Here is a 17,717-nt window from a genome sequence, read left to right as displayed (position 1 = left end):
CCCTTTTTTATTTATTTTGTAGCAAAACAATCACATACGGGATGGTTCATACAAAAATGAAAACTGTGTCATTTACTCATCTTTATGCCATTCCAAACATGTACTGTATGACATTATTTCTTATGTGTAGAATATTGATGTATTAATAAATAATTTATCACTTCATTATTTTTCTAAAATTCATGTGCCCTCATAATCTTTAAAGACCCCCTGTGGTGAAAATCAAGTTCATGTTGTTTATATACTACCTCCATGTGGTGTTTTTAATATCTTTTAAGACAAACCGTGAGTATTTTCTCCTTAAAACTGCAGTGAACCAAAGACAGTCTCAAAAAGACAGTTTAAAATTGTCTGTGTTTCTGACATCACAAACTACTTTATACAACCAATCAGGTCAACGTGTGGGTGGGCTTAAACATATCAGCATTACTATGCTGCGAAGCAGGGCAGTCTCGAGAGAAGCCAGGTTATCCTGATATATTTTTCTGTTGGTATGAAAAAATCAGGAACATTTAGCAATATAGCTGGTGAATTATGTACTGTATATGATGTATATTACGATGTTATGATGAACTACCTGTATGTGCCTTTCTTCTCTGATGTTCAGAGTTGTTCAAAGCGTTTCTAATGATTTTTCTGACTCTCAGTCTGACTCTGAGATGGTGAATGGGAACATGGTTAGTGTAACATTCGCAACACGTTATTAGCTTTTTGATAAAATAGTCAAGCAAAAGGATACTCATGTTAATTACTGTTAATTACTACAGTAAAGTTGACCGAGTGGATTTCTGACCTGGTGTGAGTGAGTGGAGGTGGGGCTAATTTGCATATTGATTGCATATGGAGTTTGAAGTTTGAATATGTATTTCTACATATACCAAATGAAGCGAGGGTGTAGAGTTACATTCAAGCTATTTTAAGGATAGAAGGTTTTTTTCACTTTCTTTAAAAAAATATGTCATTTTGGTGATCAAAGATTAGTTTTAAGTGATACAATTATTGACTAAAAGGGGACTTAAACAAAGCAGCTTCTCTTCCCTCAGTATCTCTTCTCTTCTCTGCTCTTTTCTGATCATGTTTACTGGTACAAGACGGGACAACCTGTCACTCATATGAGATCACAGCAGTAGCAAACAACCATCCAATCAATTCCAGATGGAAAAATAAAGTCCATCCCTACATTTTTTCTTATTCAAGAAGCCGTTTCACTTGGACATATGTCCCAATAGGGGAAAAAAGACTATCACAACATCTGTTTCATGCTGACTTTAAACGTTCACTCAGTACATCATATTTCAGATCCAGACGATTATTACTCGCTTTTTCTCAAAATGTTTCTGTTATTGGACACTTTCACTCTGTAATCATAGATGACTGAATAAGTTCATTTCAACAAAAGCATCCGTAGCTTCCAACTTTTGCTTTTATGCGCTTTATCCAGTCCACTAGGTGTCAATATGCTAGTTCATAAAGTTCAATTTGACCGCCTTATTGGCAAGCGCAATATAAACAAACAAAAAAAAACTATTGGTTCAAAACCACATACTGTAAAGTACAGTAGGTGCTATACACATTTGGTTTGAAACTTGCATTGCGACCATTAAAAAAGTATGTCTATATCGTGAATAATGTAATCCACATGCACTACATCCGCCATGTTGTCTGTCATGTGACCTACGGCATCAGTTGAGTCGCTTCACTGCTTATTCACAAGTCCTCTCCCGTGGCCTCATGAGATAGAAAAGTGTCCAGAGAATGCACATTTCAGAATTTCGCGGGAAGTAGTACGTCATTTGGGTACTTTTCGCCTATTGTTTTAGGAAAACTATGAATTCAGACATACTGCTCGGCTCACATACTGTTTGCCTACTGTATAGTATGGAAGTAAGCATATTCGGACACAGGGGGTAGTTCCAGCATTCACTTACAAAAATTAATGAATGACAGGGAGTCTTTATATAGTTATTCATGTAACATCTCTCCATCATGTCTTTTACTAAACTATTGCACTTATAAATAAATACCCCTCAAAACAGCATCAAAGATTAACTGTCTGGAATGGTTTTAAGGTTTTATTGAGTGCTGTTTTTTTACCTTCTTTTTTCTTTCTCCTTGATAAAGAGTCAATTTCTCACATCGCATCTGAGAAATCACTGACCCTGAGCGGGGTGTGTGTGAAATATGATATGAGACTATTCTCTGAGGGCCTATATAAGCCTGGACTGACAGCTGAGTGACAGGGGCCTGGACGGCTCAAAACTACGCCCCGGTTAAAGGCTGTAACGGCACTCTCCGCCAGCCGTCACAGCAGCACTCAACCATGCAGGGATAAAAAAATCTTGGAATGGGTTAGAACAATTGAGTTAGCCTGTTCTATGAGAGTAACAGAGGCATCAAGTCTTAAGTGCATAAATTAATATTAATAATTTGCATTATAATTTAATGCATAAATTATTTTCTTTATGAACTGATTATAGACTGCCATATCATTTCACCGTTCATTTGGATGAAAGCTGAAGTCTCTTTCTTTATGACCAGTGACAATGTGCTTCAGTATTAGGCTGGCATTCATGCACTCATCATAAATAGAATCATCTGACATGACTTGAAGGCAGCATTAGTTTAATCATACAAACCTGAAGCAGCTCATCAATGTCTTTGAAATTGCTTGAAAATGACAAGCAGTTGTGCTATAAGAGTATTGGAACAGCAGGAAGTTTGATCTTCAAGAGTAAGAGAAATGGTTCTAAACAGTTCACAATTAGGGTTCTTTGGTTTGTAACAATAGCAGAACCCTTTTTATAAGGTTCCATAAAGAACCATGCTTTGAACGAGCCATATATGACCTTACTGGTGTTATAAATAACCTTTTCAACAGTATTTATTTTTTATTAATATTAGTGTATATGTATCTTCATATTATGAATATTACTATTATTAATAATATATACATTATTCATTAATATTGTTTTTTTTAGTCCTCTATCTACCTGGCCTTAATATGTCATGTTGCCTCTTTGTGTTTTACATAAAAAACAGCATGTTGTGTTCAAGTTCAAGTTCAAGTTCATTTTATTTATATAGCACGTTTTATAACAGCCACCGACTGACCAAAGTGCTTTACAGAACTACAAAATTAAAACCTTATTTATAGGCCAAAGAAAACAAGTGCGTTTTTAAAAGTGACTTAAAAGAGGTCACGGAAGGGGCTATCCTAACTTCTATGGGCAAATTATTCCACAGCCGAGGCCCAGCCACTGAAAATGCTCGATCCCCTCTGCGTTTGAGTCTGGAGTGAGGGACTAATAACAGATTCTTGTCACCTGATCTCAGACTTCTTTATGGGGTATATGGTTGTAGCAGTTCAGATAGGTAGCTTGGTGCTTGGTTGCATAGACATTTGTACACAAATAAAAGGATTTTAAAATCAATTCTGAAATTAATGGGCAACCAATGAAGAGACCTCAGTATTGGGGTGATATGGTCACTTTTCCGACTATTTGAGAGGAATCTTGCGGCGGCATTTTGCACCAATTGAAGACGAGCAGTTTGAGTTTTCGAGATACCGCAATACAATGAATCGCAGTAATCTACACGTGTGGTGATAAAAGCATGAACAGCCATCTCAAGAGTTTTAGGATTAAGGAAAGGTTTGACTTTTGACAACAGACAAAGTTGATAAAAGCTAGAGCTTATTACAGAGGAGATTTGTTTATCAAAGTTTAAAGACTCATCCAGTAGAACGCCCAGGTTCCGTACACTTGAAGATCTAAAAGCCGATAGTCTGCCTAGGTCAAAGGTGGCAGCCTGGGGATTAACAGTGGACCCAAAAACAATGATCTCTGTTTTGTTTTCATTTAAAAATAAAAAATGTTGGTCCAGCCAAAATTTTACTTTGTCTAGACAACCTAGTAATGATGAAAGGGCAGAGGGATCATTTCTCTCGATTGGAACATACATTTGAGTGTCGTCTGCATAACAGTGGAAAGATACCCCATGTCTTCTTAGAATGGTGCCCAGTGGTAACATGTAGAGAGAAAATAGAGAAGGAGCTAAGATAGATCCTTGCGGAAGACCACAGGTTAGATGCGCAACAGAAGAGGAGCAATTTCCTAACTTTACTCTGAAAGTTCCACCCGAGAGATAAGACTGGAACCACTGGAGGACGATACCTTTTAGCCCCACATCATGCTCTAGTCTGGATATCAGGATAGAGTGGTCGACAGTATCAAAAGCTGCTGATAGATCCAGAAGAACAAGAGCCACAGAGTCACCAGTGTCCGTGAAAAGATAGATGTCATTTAAAATTCTTAACATGGCAGATTCAGTACTGGAGCAGGCTTAAAACCAGATTGAAATTTTTCAGAAATATCATTGCATTTTAGAAAGAGCTGGAGTTGGTCAAGAACAACTTTTTCTAACACCTTCGAGACAAAAGGCTATACAGAGATAGGACGGAAGTTATTTAGCACGGCAGGATCCAGTGAAGGCTTCTTGAGTAACGGAGTGACAGTGGCCTCCTTAAAGGGAGCAGGGATGGAGCCGGTGAGGAGCCACTTATTAACAAAGGACACCAATCCTGGCCCTACTGAATCAACAATTAGTTTAAGAAACTTAGGAGAAATGATGTCAAGAGAGCAGTATGAAGGTTTCATATTGGCTATAGTTTCTTTGAAGAGATTCAGAGTGATGGGCTCAAAAGCATCCCAGGTAACAGAAGTCATCAACTGACAAGAGTGTTCAGTGTGAGAGTGGCTGGCATTGCATCTCAAGTTAGATATTTTGACAATAAAAAATCTCAAGAAGCTTTCACATAGCTCATCCGAAGCACCAGACATTGTACTTACCGCAGGACTTAAAACAGAGTTTATAACAGGAAATAAAACCTTTGGTCTAGAGTGGTTTGCCATAATAATGCCAGAAAAGTACGTAGCTTCAGCCGATTTGACAGCATTCTGGTAGGTCGACAAGCTGACTTTAAATAACTGAAGTGAAATATGTAGCTTGTCCTTCTTCCATTTGCGCTCAGCCTTTCTGGTAGCTTGTTTTAGTCACCGAATATCCACGCTGAGCCATGGTTCATAATTAGGTTTAGGGTTGTGGGGCTTAAGCAGAGCAGTTTCATTTAGGGCATTTAGCCAAGAAGAGTTTAACAGACCGAGATGCTGGTCGGCATCTAAGTCCAATAGTGGTGAGTCCAGAAACACATGTGAGGAGGAATTCATAAAGTGCTCGTTAAAATTTGAGTCAAAATCAGGGAAATAGGACCTAGACAGTCTTACATCTGCAATAGTGGAATGAGAAATGCAAGGAAGAGATGTAGAAAATAATATTGGCTTATGGTCCGAAAGCATAAAATCAGATATAACAACATCACTGATTAACATCCCATATGAAAGAACAAGGTCCAAAATGTGACCCTGATTGTGAGTGGAATCATTTATCCACTGGACTAGGTTAAAAGATTCAATGAGCCTGAGGAAATCCTTTGATAGAGTGTTAGATTGACAACAAATGTGGATATTGAAATCACCCACCAATAAAAAACGGTCATAGGTTGTGGTGATGTTACCAATGAATTCTGTGAATTGCTGAATGAAGTCCTGGAGTGAGTGTGGAGGACGGTAAATACCCCCTAATAAAATAGGGCCATTCCAGTCTAAGTGAAGTAGCTGAGCTTCGAATCTAGAAAATGCACTGAAAGGAACCGACCAGCATCGCACAGAGAATGAGCTTTTAAAAATAGTCAGTACACCCCCCCCCCCCCCCCCCCCTCGTCTGTTCGGACGGGGGGAGTTAAAAAAGGTACAGTCAGTTGGAACTAGTTCCAGAAAAAGGGGTTAGATCACCAACCTTAGTCCAGGTTTCAGTGATGGACATAAAATCCAAACTATGAGAGGAGAAGAAGTCATTGAGCAGGAAGGTTTTGTTCACCAAGGATCGAGCGTTGATCAGAGCCATTTTAGGCGGAAGAGTCACAACGTGGAAAACTCCAGCTTTCCTCAGAGAACGTAGATTTCCAGGAGTCACGCCGTTTTGCCGATGACAGAGGCCAATCCGAGGTAAGCCATCCAAATGGACAGTGTCAATTTGTTACTTTTATTTTTTATTGAAATGGCAGATTGTAGCAAAAATGACAGTGTTCTAATAACAGTTGTTAGCTGAATACATTAATAGATAACAATTGATATTGATATGGTACACGATATAGATGTAATGAAGACCAAGTTCCAATATCTTCACAATCCTCTGTGATGTCTTTACGTCCTTCATCATGTGTGTATTCTGAGTGGCAGTTTCTCTCTGCAGATGATGAGATACTGACAGCATCTGAAACACAACTCTTTTTTTAAACAGAGTTTAGAGTTATATTGGGTCTCTTCCAGTTGATTATGTAAAACCATTACGTTAATGAAGGCCAAAATTAGCAAAAAGTATGAACCCTTTACCATGTTAAAAGGACAGAGTGATATAAATTCATGGGATAGCTTTAATGTTTTTTGTTTTTTTTGTGACTGGGTAGGTTAAGGCATAAAGTAATCATTTAAAAAAGATCAAACAATATGGATAACACATTCCATATCTCTGTTACTTACTTTGTGGAGAAGAGTAGATTAGATGAGAATCCTTAACTGAACAGAACTGCTCACACTTGCATGTTGAGTTAAATTAAAAAGAGAAAAAGACGATTTAGGAAACCAGTTAGAATTTATAATTTATAATTTATAAGTTATAATTTATAAACATTTTAAGAAAGAAATCATTTACCTGTTGAGAGTATGTTGACAGTCAGTGTAGTTGTATAGCTGAGCTCCAGAAAATCAGTAATGAGGAAGCTTTGACGGTTACTGGTTTGAAAAACAAAAAGGCGGGAATAAAGAACCATAAACTCTAACACAAAGAACAATTTCAAGGGTTCTTCAGGATGATACGCTTCTAAATAGAACTCTTACTACGTGTAAATAACCTTTAAAGAACCTTGTTGTTTCATAGGGTGTAACACCACCTCTATTTTACAGTAATCTCTGATCAAGCAAGACATGATGGTTAAACTGAACAGGCCCATGGAATTAATACACCTTAATAACCATAATGATTAGCTTTAGTTTTGTTATGCAATTTTTACTAACCCTATACTTTGAGGAAGCACTACAACTCCCTTTTTTCTTGTTCCTTGAACCTGAAAATTTTGCAAGCACATGCAGGCAAAAAAAGTTATAAATTACCTAATTACCTAAAAATATTTTTATTATAAACTAATTAATGTGTTAATTTGCTATATGTTTTGCTATGCTATATTTTTTGTTAAATAAACTCTTAAAAATTGCCTGAAATCTGTAAAAAAAGGAGTTAATAGTAACCAAAATTTTGAAGCCCAAAAAAAAGTGCATCCATCCATCAAAAAAGTAATCCATGGGGGGTTAATAAAGGCCTTCTGAAGCGAAGTGATCTGTTTTCTTAAGAAAATGATAACTTTATAAACTGTAATCACTAGCTTCCAGTAACATCCATCATTCATCAACATCCACCAGTTCAGAGAAGTCGACCAGTTCAGAGAAGTCGACTTGCGTATGAAAGCCAGTGATATAAAGTTATAAATATGGATATTTTTCTTACAAAAATGCATCAAGTCAAGTCAAGTCACCTTTATTTATATAGCAAAGCAGCTTCACAGTGATAACATGAAAATAATATAAAAGAGTTTGTTTCTAAAAGAAAATTGAGTCAACGTCCACCTTAAGTAAGGCAGATCAATAATATTATTGAATATTAAATGTCCCCAACTAAGCAAGCCAAAAGCCAAGGCAACAGTGGCAAGGAACCAAAACTCCATCAGGTGACAGAATGGAGAAAAAAACCTTGGGAGAAACCAGACTCAGTCGGAGGACCAGTTCTCCTCTGGCCAACGAAGGAACAGTGCATGATTTATGATTCGGGCAGCATTACAAGGCAGATTGGATCGGAACATTTAGAATATTTATCCATTTCCATCTTTTGGAAGTCCAAGTAATCACGCCGGTGTTGAGACGAGTTGTTGAGGATCAGTGCCGTCCACCATAGAGGGTCCATATAGCCGGTGTTGAGTCGTCTCTTCACAGGCTTTGTGATTGGCGTATCTGAAGTCTCTGTGAAAGGCTGGATACAAACTGGAGCTGACGAACGCCGTTTTTCTCGGGACTTGCGTCCCGAGATAACAGCAGAAAAGCAAAAAGGGAAAATAATTAGCGTAGCTGCTGTTCATAATGATTTCCATACCACGGGCGTAAATGATAAAAAACATGAAGACAGTGATTCTTGCGTCCCACAGTCACCCCCCTCCGTCCCCCACTCAACTCAGCCCTGCTTACTGACCTCTACATCCCTCCTGCTGCTGAGACCCAACCACAATCTCACAATCTCTCCGCTGCCCAACCATACGCGCCGACCCGTTTGACTAAGGCTGTCGAGCCCCACTGTCGTCGTTAAAGCAGGTTCAGTGGCAACGGTTCCGTATGGCATACCACCTACCGCAAAACACAATATCTACCCAACCACCCGTCATTCACGCAATATAAACAGGAAGGTAATGACTGTAAATACTATGCAACCTATACAAATAACCTACAGACTCTTCAAGTTTTATAATATTAAATGCATTTGATCTGATTCAGCAGTGGTATAAAAGGTAAGCATTATGTGAATGCTTGGCTAAAGAGATGCGTCTTTAATCTAGTTTTAAACTGGGACAGCGGGTCAGAGCCTCGAACAATATCAGGAAGGCTATTCCAGAGTTTTGGAGCTAAATGTGAGAACGCCCTTCCTCCTTTAGTGGACTTAGATATCCTAGGAATGACCAGAAGCCTCGAATTTAGTGATCTTAAAGAGCGCGATGGATTGTAGGGCGATAGAAGGTCCATTAAATACACAGGAGCTAAACCATTTAGGGCTTTATAGGTCAGTAATAGTACTTTGTAATTGATACGGAATTGAATAGGTAACCAGTGTAGAGATGATAAAATTGGTGTTATATGATCATATTTTCTTGACCTAGTAAGAACTCTAGCAGCTGCATTTTGCACTAACTGTAGCTTGTTTATTGAGGATGCAGGACAGCCAGCTAATATAGCATTACAATAATCTAGTCTCGAGGTCATGAATGCATGAACTAACTTTTCTGCATCAGAAACAGATACCATGTTACGTAGCTTTGTAATGTTTCTAAGGTGGAAAAAGGCTGTTCTTGTAACATATGAAATATGATTTTCGAAAGACAAGTTACGGTCTAGTATAACACCCAGGTCTTTTACTGTAGTGGATAAAGTAACAGGACATCCTTCTATATTAAAGTTGTATTGTAAGTGAGTTTGTGGGTAGTTTTTTGGACCAATAAGTAATACCTCCGTTTTATCTGAATTTAGTAGCAGGAAATTACGCGTCATCCAGCATTTTATATCTTTGAGACACTCTGTCAAATTTGATAAGTTAGTGTTTTCATCTGGCCGTGATGAAATATATAATTGAGTGTCATCAGCATAACAGTGGAAATTAATTCCATGTTTTCTTATAATATTACCAAGTGGGAGCATATATATTGAGAATAGCAGAGGGCCTAACACCGATCCTTGCGGCACTCCATAGTCTACTGACGTTATCTTTGATTTTTCCCCATTTAAACAGACAAAATGATAACGGTCTGATAAGTACGATCTAAGCCAGCTTAATGCCTGTCCCTGAACACCAGTGTAGTTTTGTAGTCGATCCAGGAGTATTTTATGATCGATAGTGTCGAACGCAGCGCTAAGATTGAGTAGAACTAGTATTGAGATACAGCCTTGGTCAGAAACTAAAAGTAAATCATTTGTAATTTTAACTAGCGCAGTTTCTGTGCTATGATGCGGTCTGAATCCTGACTGGAATTTTTCATATATCTCATTTTCTTGCAAGAAAGAGCACAATTGAGCGGACACAATTTTTTCTAGTATTTTAGACATAAATGGAAGATTTGAAATGGGTCTGTAATTTGCTGTTATTTGGGTCTAATTGCGGTTTCTTAATTAGAGGTTGTATTACTGCCAGCTTGAATATTCTTGGAACATGACCTAAAAATAAAGACGAGTTAATAATATTGAGAAGAGGCTCTTCCCCTACAGGTAACACTTCTTTCAGTAGTTTGGTGGGTATTGGATCTAATAAACATGTTGTTGGTTTCGATGCAATGATAAGTTTATTTAGCTCTTCCTGTCCTATAGTTGTAAAGCGGTGTAGTTGTTCCAGAGGGGCGATAATTGAGGCTGAATCATAAGACACCATAAAAGAGTGTACATTTCCAATTGTGTTACGGATGCTTTCTATTTTCTCATTAAAGTAGTTCATAAAATCATTACTACTATACTGTAAGGGAATATTTTGCTCTGGTGATGTCTGTATATTTGTTAGTCTAGCCACGGTGTTAAATAAAAACCTTGGATTATTTTGGTTATTTTATATTAGTTTGTGGAGATGCTCAGCCCTGGCTGCTTTTAGAGCCTTTTTATAACGTGACATACTGTCTTTCCACGCGATTCTAAAGACCTCTAAATTAGGTTGTTTCCATTTACGCTCTAAGTTACGAGTTTCTCTCTTGATAACATGCGTAGCACTGTTGTACCAAGGTGCTTTAGTTTTCTCTCTAACCTTTTTTGATCTAATTGGTGCAACAATATCTAATGTACTAGAGAAAATGGTGCTCAAACTGCTAGTCATTTCCTCTAGTTCATCTGTTTGTTTGGGTTCACTGAGCAGCTGAGATAGATCAGGTAAGCTATTTGAGAATCTATCTATAGTGGTTGGAACGATTGTTCTGCCTGGTCTATAACGTGGCGCAAGATGACAAATTTCAGCAGTACGTATTATACAAGTTACCATGTGATGATCAGTGAGATCGTCACTTTGCAGTATAATATCTATATCAGTTGGATGGGTTCCATATGATATAATTAAGTCTAGTGTATGATTTAGACGATGAGTGATGAGCCTAACGCATCATTTGTGTTATCTACGTGTATGTTAAAATCTCCAACAATTATTGCTTTATCGGTATTGACCAATAGATCTGAGAAAAAACTCTGCAAACTCTTTTAGGAAATCAGCATAGGGCCCTGGAGGTCTATATACAGTAGCCAAGGCTAGAGATACTAGGGATTTCTTTCTTACATCTAAGAGCGTAATATTTAGTACAAGTACTTCAAACGAATTAAACCTGTGACCTGTTTCCTGAGTAACATTAAGAATATCTCTATAGATTGTTGCAACACCGCCGCCACGACCGATCAGACGGGGCTCATGCTTATAACAGTATCCTGGTGGAGTGGACTCATTTAGACCGAAATACTCATTTGGTTTAAGCCAGGTTTCAGTAAGGCAAAGTACATCGAAGCTATTATCTGTGACCATTTCATTTACAATAACCGCCTTAGGTGTGAGCGATCTAATGTTTAGAAGACCTAGTTTTAGAAATTGTTTTTGTTCACTGATATTTAGATTTTCAGGTTTAATTACAATAAGATTTTTCCTAGATCCTACAGTAGATTTATTATATGGCCTCACTAAACGAGGAATAGACACAGTTTCTATATAATGTTCTACACTACTTATATCAATTAATTTGGCACAGCAAAGACTGTGATTTGGACTTTGATTTTCTAGTCATATGGTGTGTGACGTCTTGGAGATGTTGTCCGACAGAACAGCCGCTCCGATTCTGCTGGGGTGCAGGCCATCAGCACGGTAGAGCCTAGGTCGCTCCCAGAACAGATTCCAATTATTTACAAAGAGCAGTTTCTGTTCATTACACCATGACATTAACCATTCATTTAGTGCAAATAATCTACTGAACCTTTCCTGTCCTTGTCGGTACGTGGGAAGCGGTCCAGACACGATGATCGTTGCCTCAGGCGCTGTGCTGCGTACCGTCTCGATCAGGCTTCTGTAGTCCTTCTTCAGAACCTCCGTCTGCCACTTCGCTTCAGAAGGCCTTTATTAACCCCATGGAGCTGTATGGATTACTTTTTTGATGGATGCACTTTTTTGGGCTTCAAAATTTCGGTTACTATTCACTCCCATTATAAAGCTTGGAAGAGCCAGGATATATATGTTTAATATAACTCTGAACGTGTTTGGCTAAAAGAAGAAAGTCATATACACTGATGGCTAGAGGATGAGTAATTATGGGATAATTTTCATTTTTGGGTGAACTATCCCTTTAATGATCTACCAGACAGATGCCTGAATAACACCATTTCCACATTCAACACTGTTTATCATGTATATCAATTTCATATCCACGTGTTGAAGTGTCAGTCAAACCCTTGACAACTATGCTTGTATAGATATTTTTAGATGCTTAACTGTTTCTGTTGTAAATGAATAACTCTACTGACTAACTTAATCCACAAATAAGAACTTCCTCTACCACTCATGTAGTTAAAAAGTCCTGGAATCATAAAAGCAATTGAGGAAATAGTAAAAGTGTTTCTGCATGTAAAACTGGATAGTTTTTAGAATAACCCCTTCCTTATACTGTATGAACCCACCTCTTCTTTAAAAAAAAAACTGGGCGGGCTTAAACAATCAGGTGGACTAATAAAAACGATGAGAACAGATGAGAACATCATTCAGAACGTTAAGTCTAATATAAGACTATGGCCTATTATCGTACAGATTGCATTGAGAAGCCTTTTTCTAAGGTTTTTGAGAATCTCGGCCATCTGGTTGGTTCTCATCCAGTTTGGTTCTTTGTCATTCCTCTGATAGTGTCCGCTGCTCTGGGAGGGGGACTGTACTTTCTCAAAGACTACGAGGACAATGACGTGGAGAATCAATTCACACCTATCAATGGACCTTCCAAGCAAGCCAGACATTTTGTGAAAGAAACATTTCCAGATAACGATTCATTGTTTTCAAGTCAAAGACTCTATGCTGAAGGGAACTACGCAGTGATAATATATTCCATTGCGGAAGGAAACATTCTAACAGATGAGCTGTTTGCGGAAATCAGTGATCTTGACAAAGTAGTACATGATCTCTCTGTCAAAGTCAATGAAACTCAAATAAGCTTCAAACATATTTGTGCAAGAGTAGATGGGAACTGTGTCTCAAATCCCATACTGGACATTATCAAATATAAATGCATCAATTTATCCTTTCCAATACATAAGTGGGAAGGGAAAGATGTTTTTCTTGGCTCCACAGTAGGAGGTGTTGAAGAGAGGGAAGGTGTGATCCAGAAGGCACGTGCCATCAGACTTCTCTACTTCTTGCAGGATAAGCCTGGAGCCTCTCAATGGCTTCAACAGTTCCAAACTGTTCTGTCCAAAGAAAAGCTCAGCAGAGGACTCAAGGTACGTGACCATGTAAAGGTGTTGATTCATGCTGTCTGTACTGTAGGTGCTGTAATCAGATGGACAGTCACAGAATAAACCTATACAGTAGCTAAAACATATTTTAGACCAAATGATCTGTAAATTCAGTGCTTTATGCATATATGCAAATATATTTAGATAACTTTCTCCTCAATCTCCAGCAGATGTCTCGTTTTACCTCACAGTCCAGACAAGAGGAGATAGAGAAACACACAAAAGATGGCATTCCTCTGTTTTCAATAACTTACTCACTTGCAATCTCCTTCTCAGTGTTATCTTGCATGCGGTAAGAAGCAGACATCACTCATACACACACACACACACACACACACTGGGAATAATCATATAGTACTATATATAAATCTATAGAATATATGGAAAATCAGTGTCTGTCCATCAATATATCAGATCATAAACTTTTAATTTGTATGTTCACAGATCTATAAATTCTTAATAAAAGAAGAAAGTTGATTTTAAAGAATTAATTGTATTCAGTGAGGATGCATTAAATTAATCAAAGTAAAAACTTTTACATTAATCGTTACAGAAAATTTATATTTTAAATAAATGTTGTTGAACTTTCATTACATTCAAAATACAATATTTCACAATTTTACGGCTTTTACTGTATTAGTACAGCCTATAGCATGAACTTAATAACTGACACCAAACTTTTGAATGATGGTGTATATATTTATACAAAAAAGAAAATGTTTCACAAGTAGTCTCATGACTTTGGACCCTCATTGTATATATAATTTAGATAATTTAAATAATTGTCTGCCTATTTTATTCTTAGCGTGAGAGTGGGCTTGGCCAGTATAGCTTGTGTCGAGGCTTTTGGTCTCATCCACTTCTAGTTATTTTAGCAGTACAAAATCGGTTTGTTATGCTGCTTGAGATTGCAAAATGTTATTTGTTATCATATTATTTTTAATTTATTATCATAATCTTAAACACACTGGTTTGACACAATAATTAGTGCAAATTATTTTACCATTTACTGCATTTAATTATTCTTCCAATTATTTACCTGTCTGCTAATTTCAAGTGGTTTAACTTTATTTCAGTCTTGATAATGTGAGGAACAAGTTCTGGGTCTCTTGCATAGGGGTTCTGTCTGCGGGTCTGGCTGTGCTCTCAAGCTTTGGCTTGATGCTCTATTTTAAAGTTCCGTTCGTTATAACAGTGGCTAATTCACCTTTCCTGATTCTGGGTAAGTGTGTGTCCATGCATAAAACTTCTTCGATTTAATTGGATTATGTTCTTTATGCGCTGCAAAACAAACAAACAAATAAACAAACAAACAAACAAACGAAATAATGTATATCTATGGTCTTGTGTTTGATTAACACAAAATGAAATGTTCAGCAGAATGTTCATGCTGCTCTTTTCCAATCTAAAAGTAGTCCAACTCATGTGCTATCATTTTAAAGGGATAGTTCACCCGAAAATGAAAATTCTGTCATAATTTACTCACTCTTAAGTTGTTCCAAACCTGTATGAATTTCTTATTTTTCTGCTGAACACAAAAGAAGATATTTTTAAGAATGTTTGTAACCAAACAGTTGATGAGCCCCATTGACTTAATTTTTTTTTTCATACTATGGAAGTCAATGGGGCTCATCAACTGTTTGGTTACCGTTTAAATAAATGTGTTGATTTTATATTAGATATTTTTAACTCTTAGGTTAAGTGTTACTTTATTAAGAGTAAACGTTTCTCATAGGCATTGGTGTTGATGACATGTTCATCATGCTTTCCAACTGGCAACAGACCAAAGTGAAGGATCCAGTGGAGAAAAGAATGGCTGAAACCTTCAAAGAAGCCGCCATGTCTATAACTATCACTACATTGACTGACGTACTCGGCTTCTACATCGGACTCATGAGTGAATTTCGCTCAGTTCAGGCCTTCTGCTTGTACACCAGCACATCCATTATTTTCTGTTACATCTATAACATCATCTTCTTTGGAAGTTATCTAGCCCTAAACGGCAGGAGAGAGCAGAGTAACAGACACTGGCTGACCTGCTGCAAACTCCCAACACAGACCCCTAAAGGAAAGTCTTCGGCATACCGCCTCTGCTGTGTAGGAGGAGAATATGACCAAGAGACTGGTGCTGAGAAACAGCAGCCCATAACACACTTCTTTAAGTCCTATTATGGTCCATTCATAACTAAGCCTTGGATGAAAGTCTGTGTGATGTTTTTGTATGCAGGTTATTTGGCTGGAGGTATTTATGGGTGTCTTCATTTACAGCAGGGCATTAATATGAGGGACCTTGCAGCTGATGATTCATATGTTGTAAATTATTATGATGATGACAGGGAATTCTTCTCCAGGTATGGTCCGAATGTCATGGTGGTAGTGACCGAAGAGTTTCCATACTGGAATAAAAACAGCAGATCCGCACTAAAGCACTGCATGAAGAAACTCCACAACTTGAGATTTGTCAATCAAAATCTGTCCGTCTCCTGGTTAGACTTTTACTTACAATATGCTGAAAGCAAAAGCCTAAATCTAGACAACGAAAACGTCTTCATTGGGAATCTATCCTTTTTTTAATGCTCTATCCAGAGTTTATGCTTGATGTCAATGTCACAGAAGGCAAAATCAATGCTTCAAGATTTTTTGTCCAGACTTTGGATATTTCTAACGCCAGTATGGAGATAATGATGTTTCATGAACTCAGAGACACAGCTCAAAACTGTAGTGCAACTAAACTACTGGTGTTCCACCCATTGTTCATCTACTTGGATCAATACTTTGTGATAGTGTCCAGCACCATTCAGAATGTTGGTTTCACCACATCTGTCATGTTGGTTGTTTCCTTGTTATTAATCCCAAACCCGCTCTGTTCCCTGTGGGTCACTTTCTCTATCGGCTCGGTCATCATAGGCGTCACTGGTTTCATGGCATTATGGGGTGTCAACCTAGATTCCATTTCCATGATCATCTTGGTGGTGTGTATTGGCTTCACTGTTGACTTCTCTGCACATATTTCATATGCGTTTGTTTCTAGCAAAAAATCAACTGCCAATGAGAGGGTGATTGATGCATTGTTTTCTCTGGGCTACCCGGTTCTCCAAGGAGCAGCCTCTACAATAATAGGTGTGCTCGTTTTAGCTTCATCCAAGAACCACATCTTCAGGATCTTCTTTAAGATCATGTTCCTCGTTATGCTTTTTGGTTTGACTCACAGCATCATCTTCATCCCGGTGTTTCTGACCCTACTGTCATGCAGTTCAACCAGCACTAAGAAGAAAACAATGACTCTGCCTGAAGTTATTCCAAGAGTCATTATGCTTGAAAACAAAAGCAGTGCATATGATAACTATGTTTTTACTAAAGACAATTTCAATGGGTGTAGACAAACTGTGAAAACACAAAGTACCCAAATATATTGTATTTCAAATAATAAGATGCTTTCAGCTTGGTGCAGTGACCCGGACTGTCCATAGCAACGGAGTCCGCTTTTATTACATAAAAGCATAGTCTGAATTCTTTAATTTCTCTGTAATATACAGGTTACATGTAATTATCAGGTTCATTTAGCAGAGAAAGTGTGTACTTTCTATTGTTACAGTTTGAAATGTATTCATTTAAAATGATATATACATTATATATATATTATATATTATATATTAAGCCGGCATGATTACTCGAAATGAAACCGCACCAAACAATTGTACTGATAAAATCGTCAGAGCAGCGCTGACAACACGTGATATGTGCTGTTCTATAATAACCAATAAATGCATAATACATAATAAAACGTAATTTTGTGGCAAAAAACGTGGAAATAATTTGTCGTTTTTAATCCTATTGTTGAATATTTATTTGCTCGGACAGTTTCATTGTAGGTTTTAGTTATGTAGGCTGTAAAGACCTTTGAAAATGATATGAAAATAATGTGGTCAAGACCTGTGTGCAACTACTTTAGCTGTGAGTTTCCCTGAAAATAATTGCACACATTAGAACGTTTGTCAACCAATCAGAATCAAGCATTCAACCGCCCTATAGTGTATATGTATATATATATATATATATATATATATATATATATATATTGTGGCAAGGGGGGTGTGGTTTTGCGAAATCTGTAACGAGAGAGGAGCCAGTGTCAGCTGTGCGGTAAGTAGGTCAAGTGCAGATGATGAACACCTGTGTCTGATTGCAGTGATTAGCGTGGAGAGACCGCATATAAACCAGTAGGAATGAGAGAGCGGGAGAGAGAGAGAAGGACTCGGGACTCGCACGTTACACACGGACTGAGAGCTGGAGACAAAGTTGAGCTGGAGAAGAGTTTGTTCTGTGAACGTTGCTGTAGCTAAG

The 17,717-nt window shown here is 37.7% G+C and overlaps 1 protein-coding gene across 1 annotated transcript; it reads left to right on the top strand.

The window, feature by feature from the left end:
• Positions 1-12,659: 12,659 nt before the first annotated feature.
• On the top strand, positions 12,660-16,868 carry LOC143751451 (patched domain-containing protein 3-like). The gene is given in 5 exon segments (XM_077244040.1): positions 12,660-13,358; positions 13,544-13,665; positions 14,450-14,595; positions 15,109-15,936; positions 15,939-16,868. Coding segments are annotated over 5 exon segments (2,700 nt in total). The 3' UTR covers positions 16,844-16,868.
• The last annotated feature ends 849 nt before the right edge of the window (positions 16,869-17,717 follow it).

This window comes from Siphateles boraxobius, unplaced genomic scaffold (genome assembly GCF_051911475.1).
Source record: "Siphateles boraxobius isolate OS27281-9 unplaced genomic scaffold, OSU_SipBor_1 26, whole genome shotgun sequence".
In the NCBI taxonomy this organism is placed as follows: Eukaryota; Metazoa; Chordata; class Actinopteri; order Cypriniformes; family Leuciscidae; genus Siphateles; species Siphateles boraxobius.
Note: the sequence above shows the minus strand (reverse complement) of the source record. Positions and strands in the feature narration are given on the sequence as shown.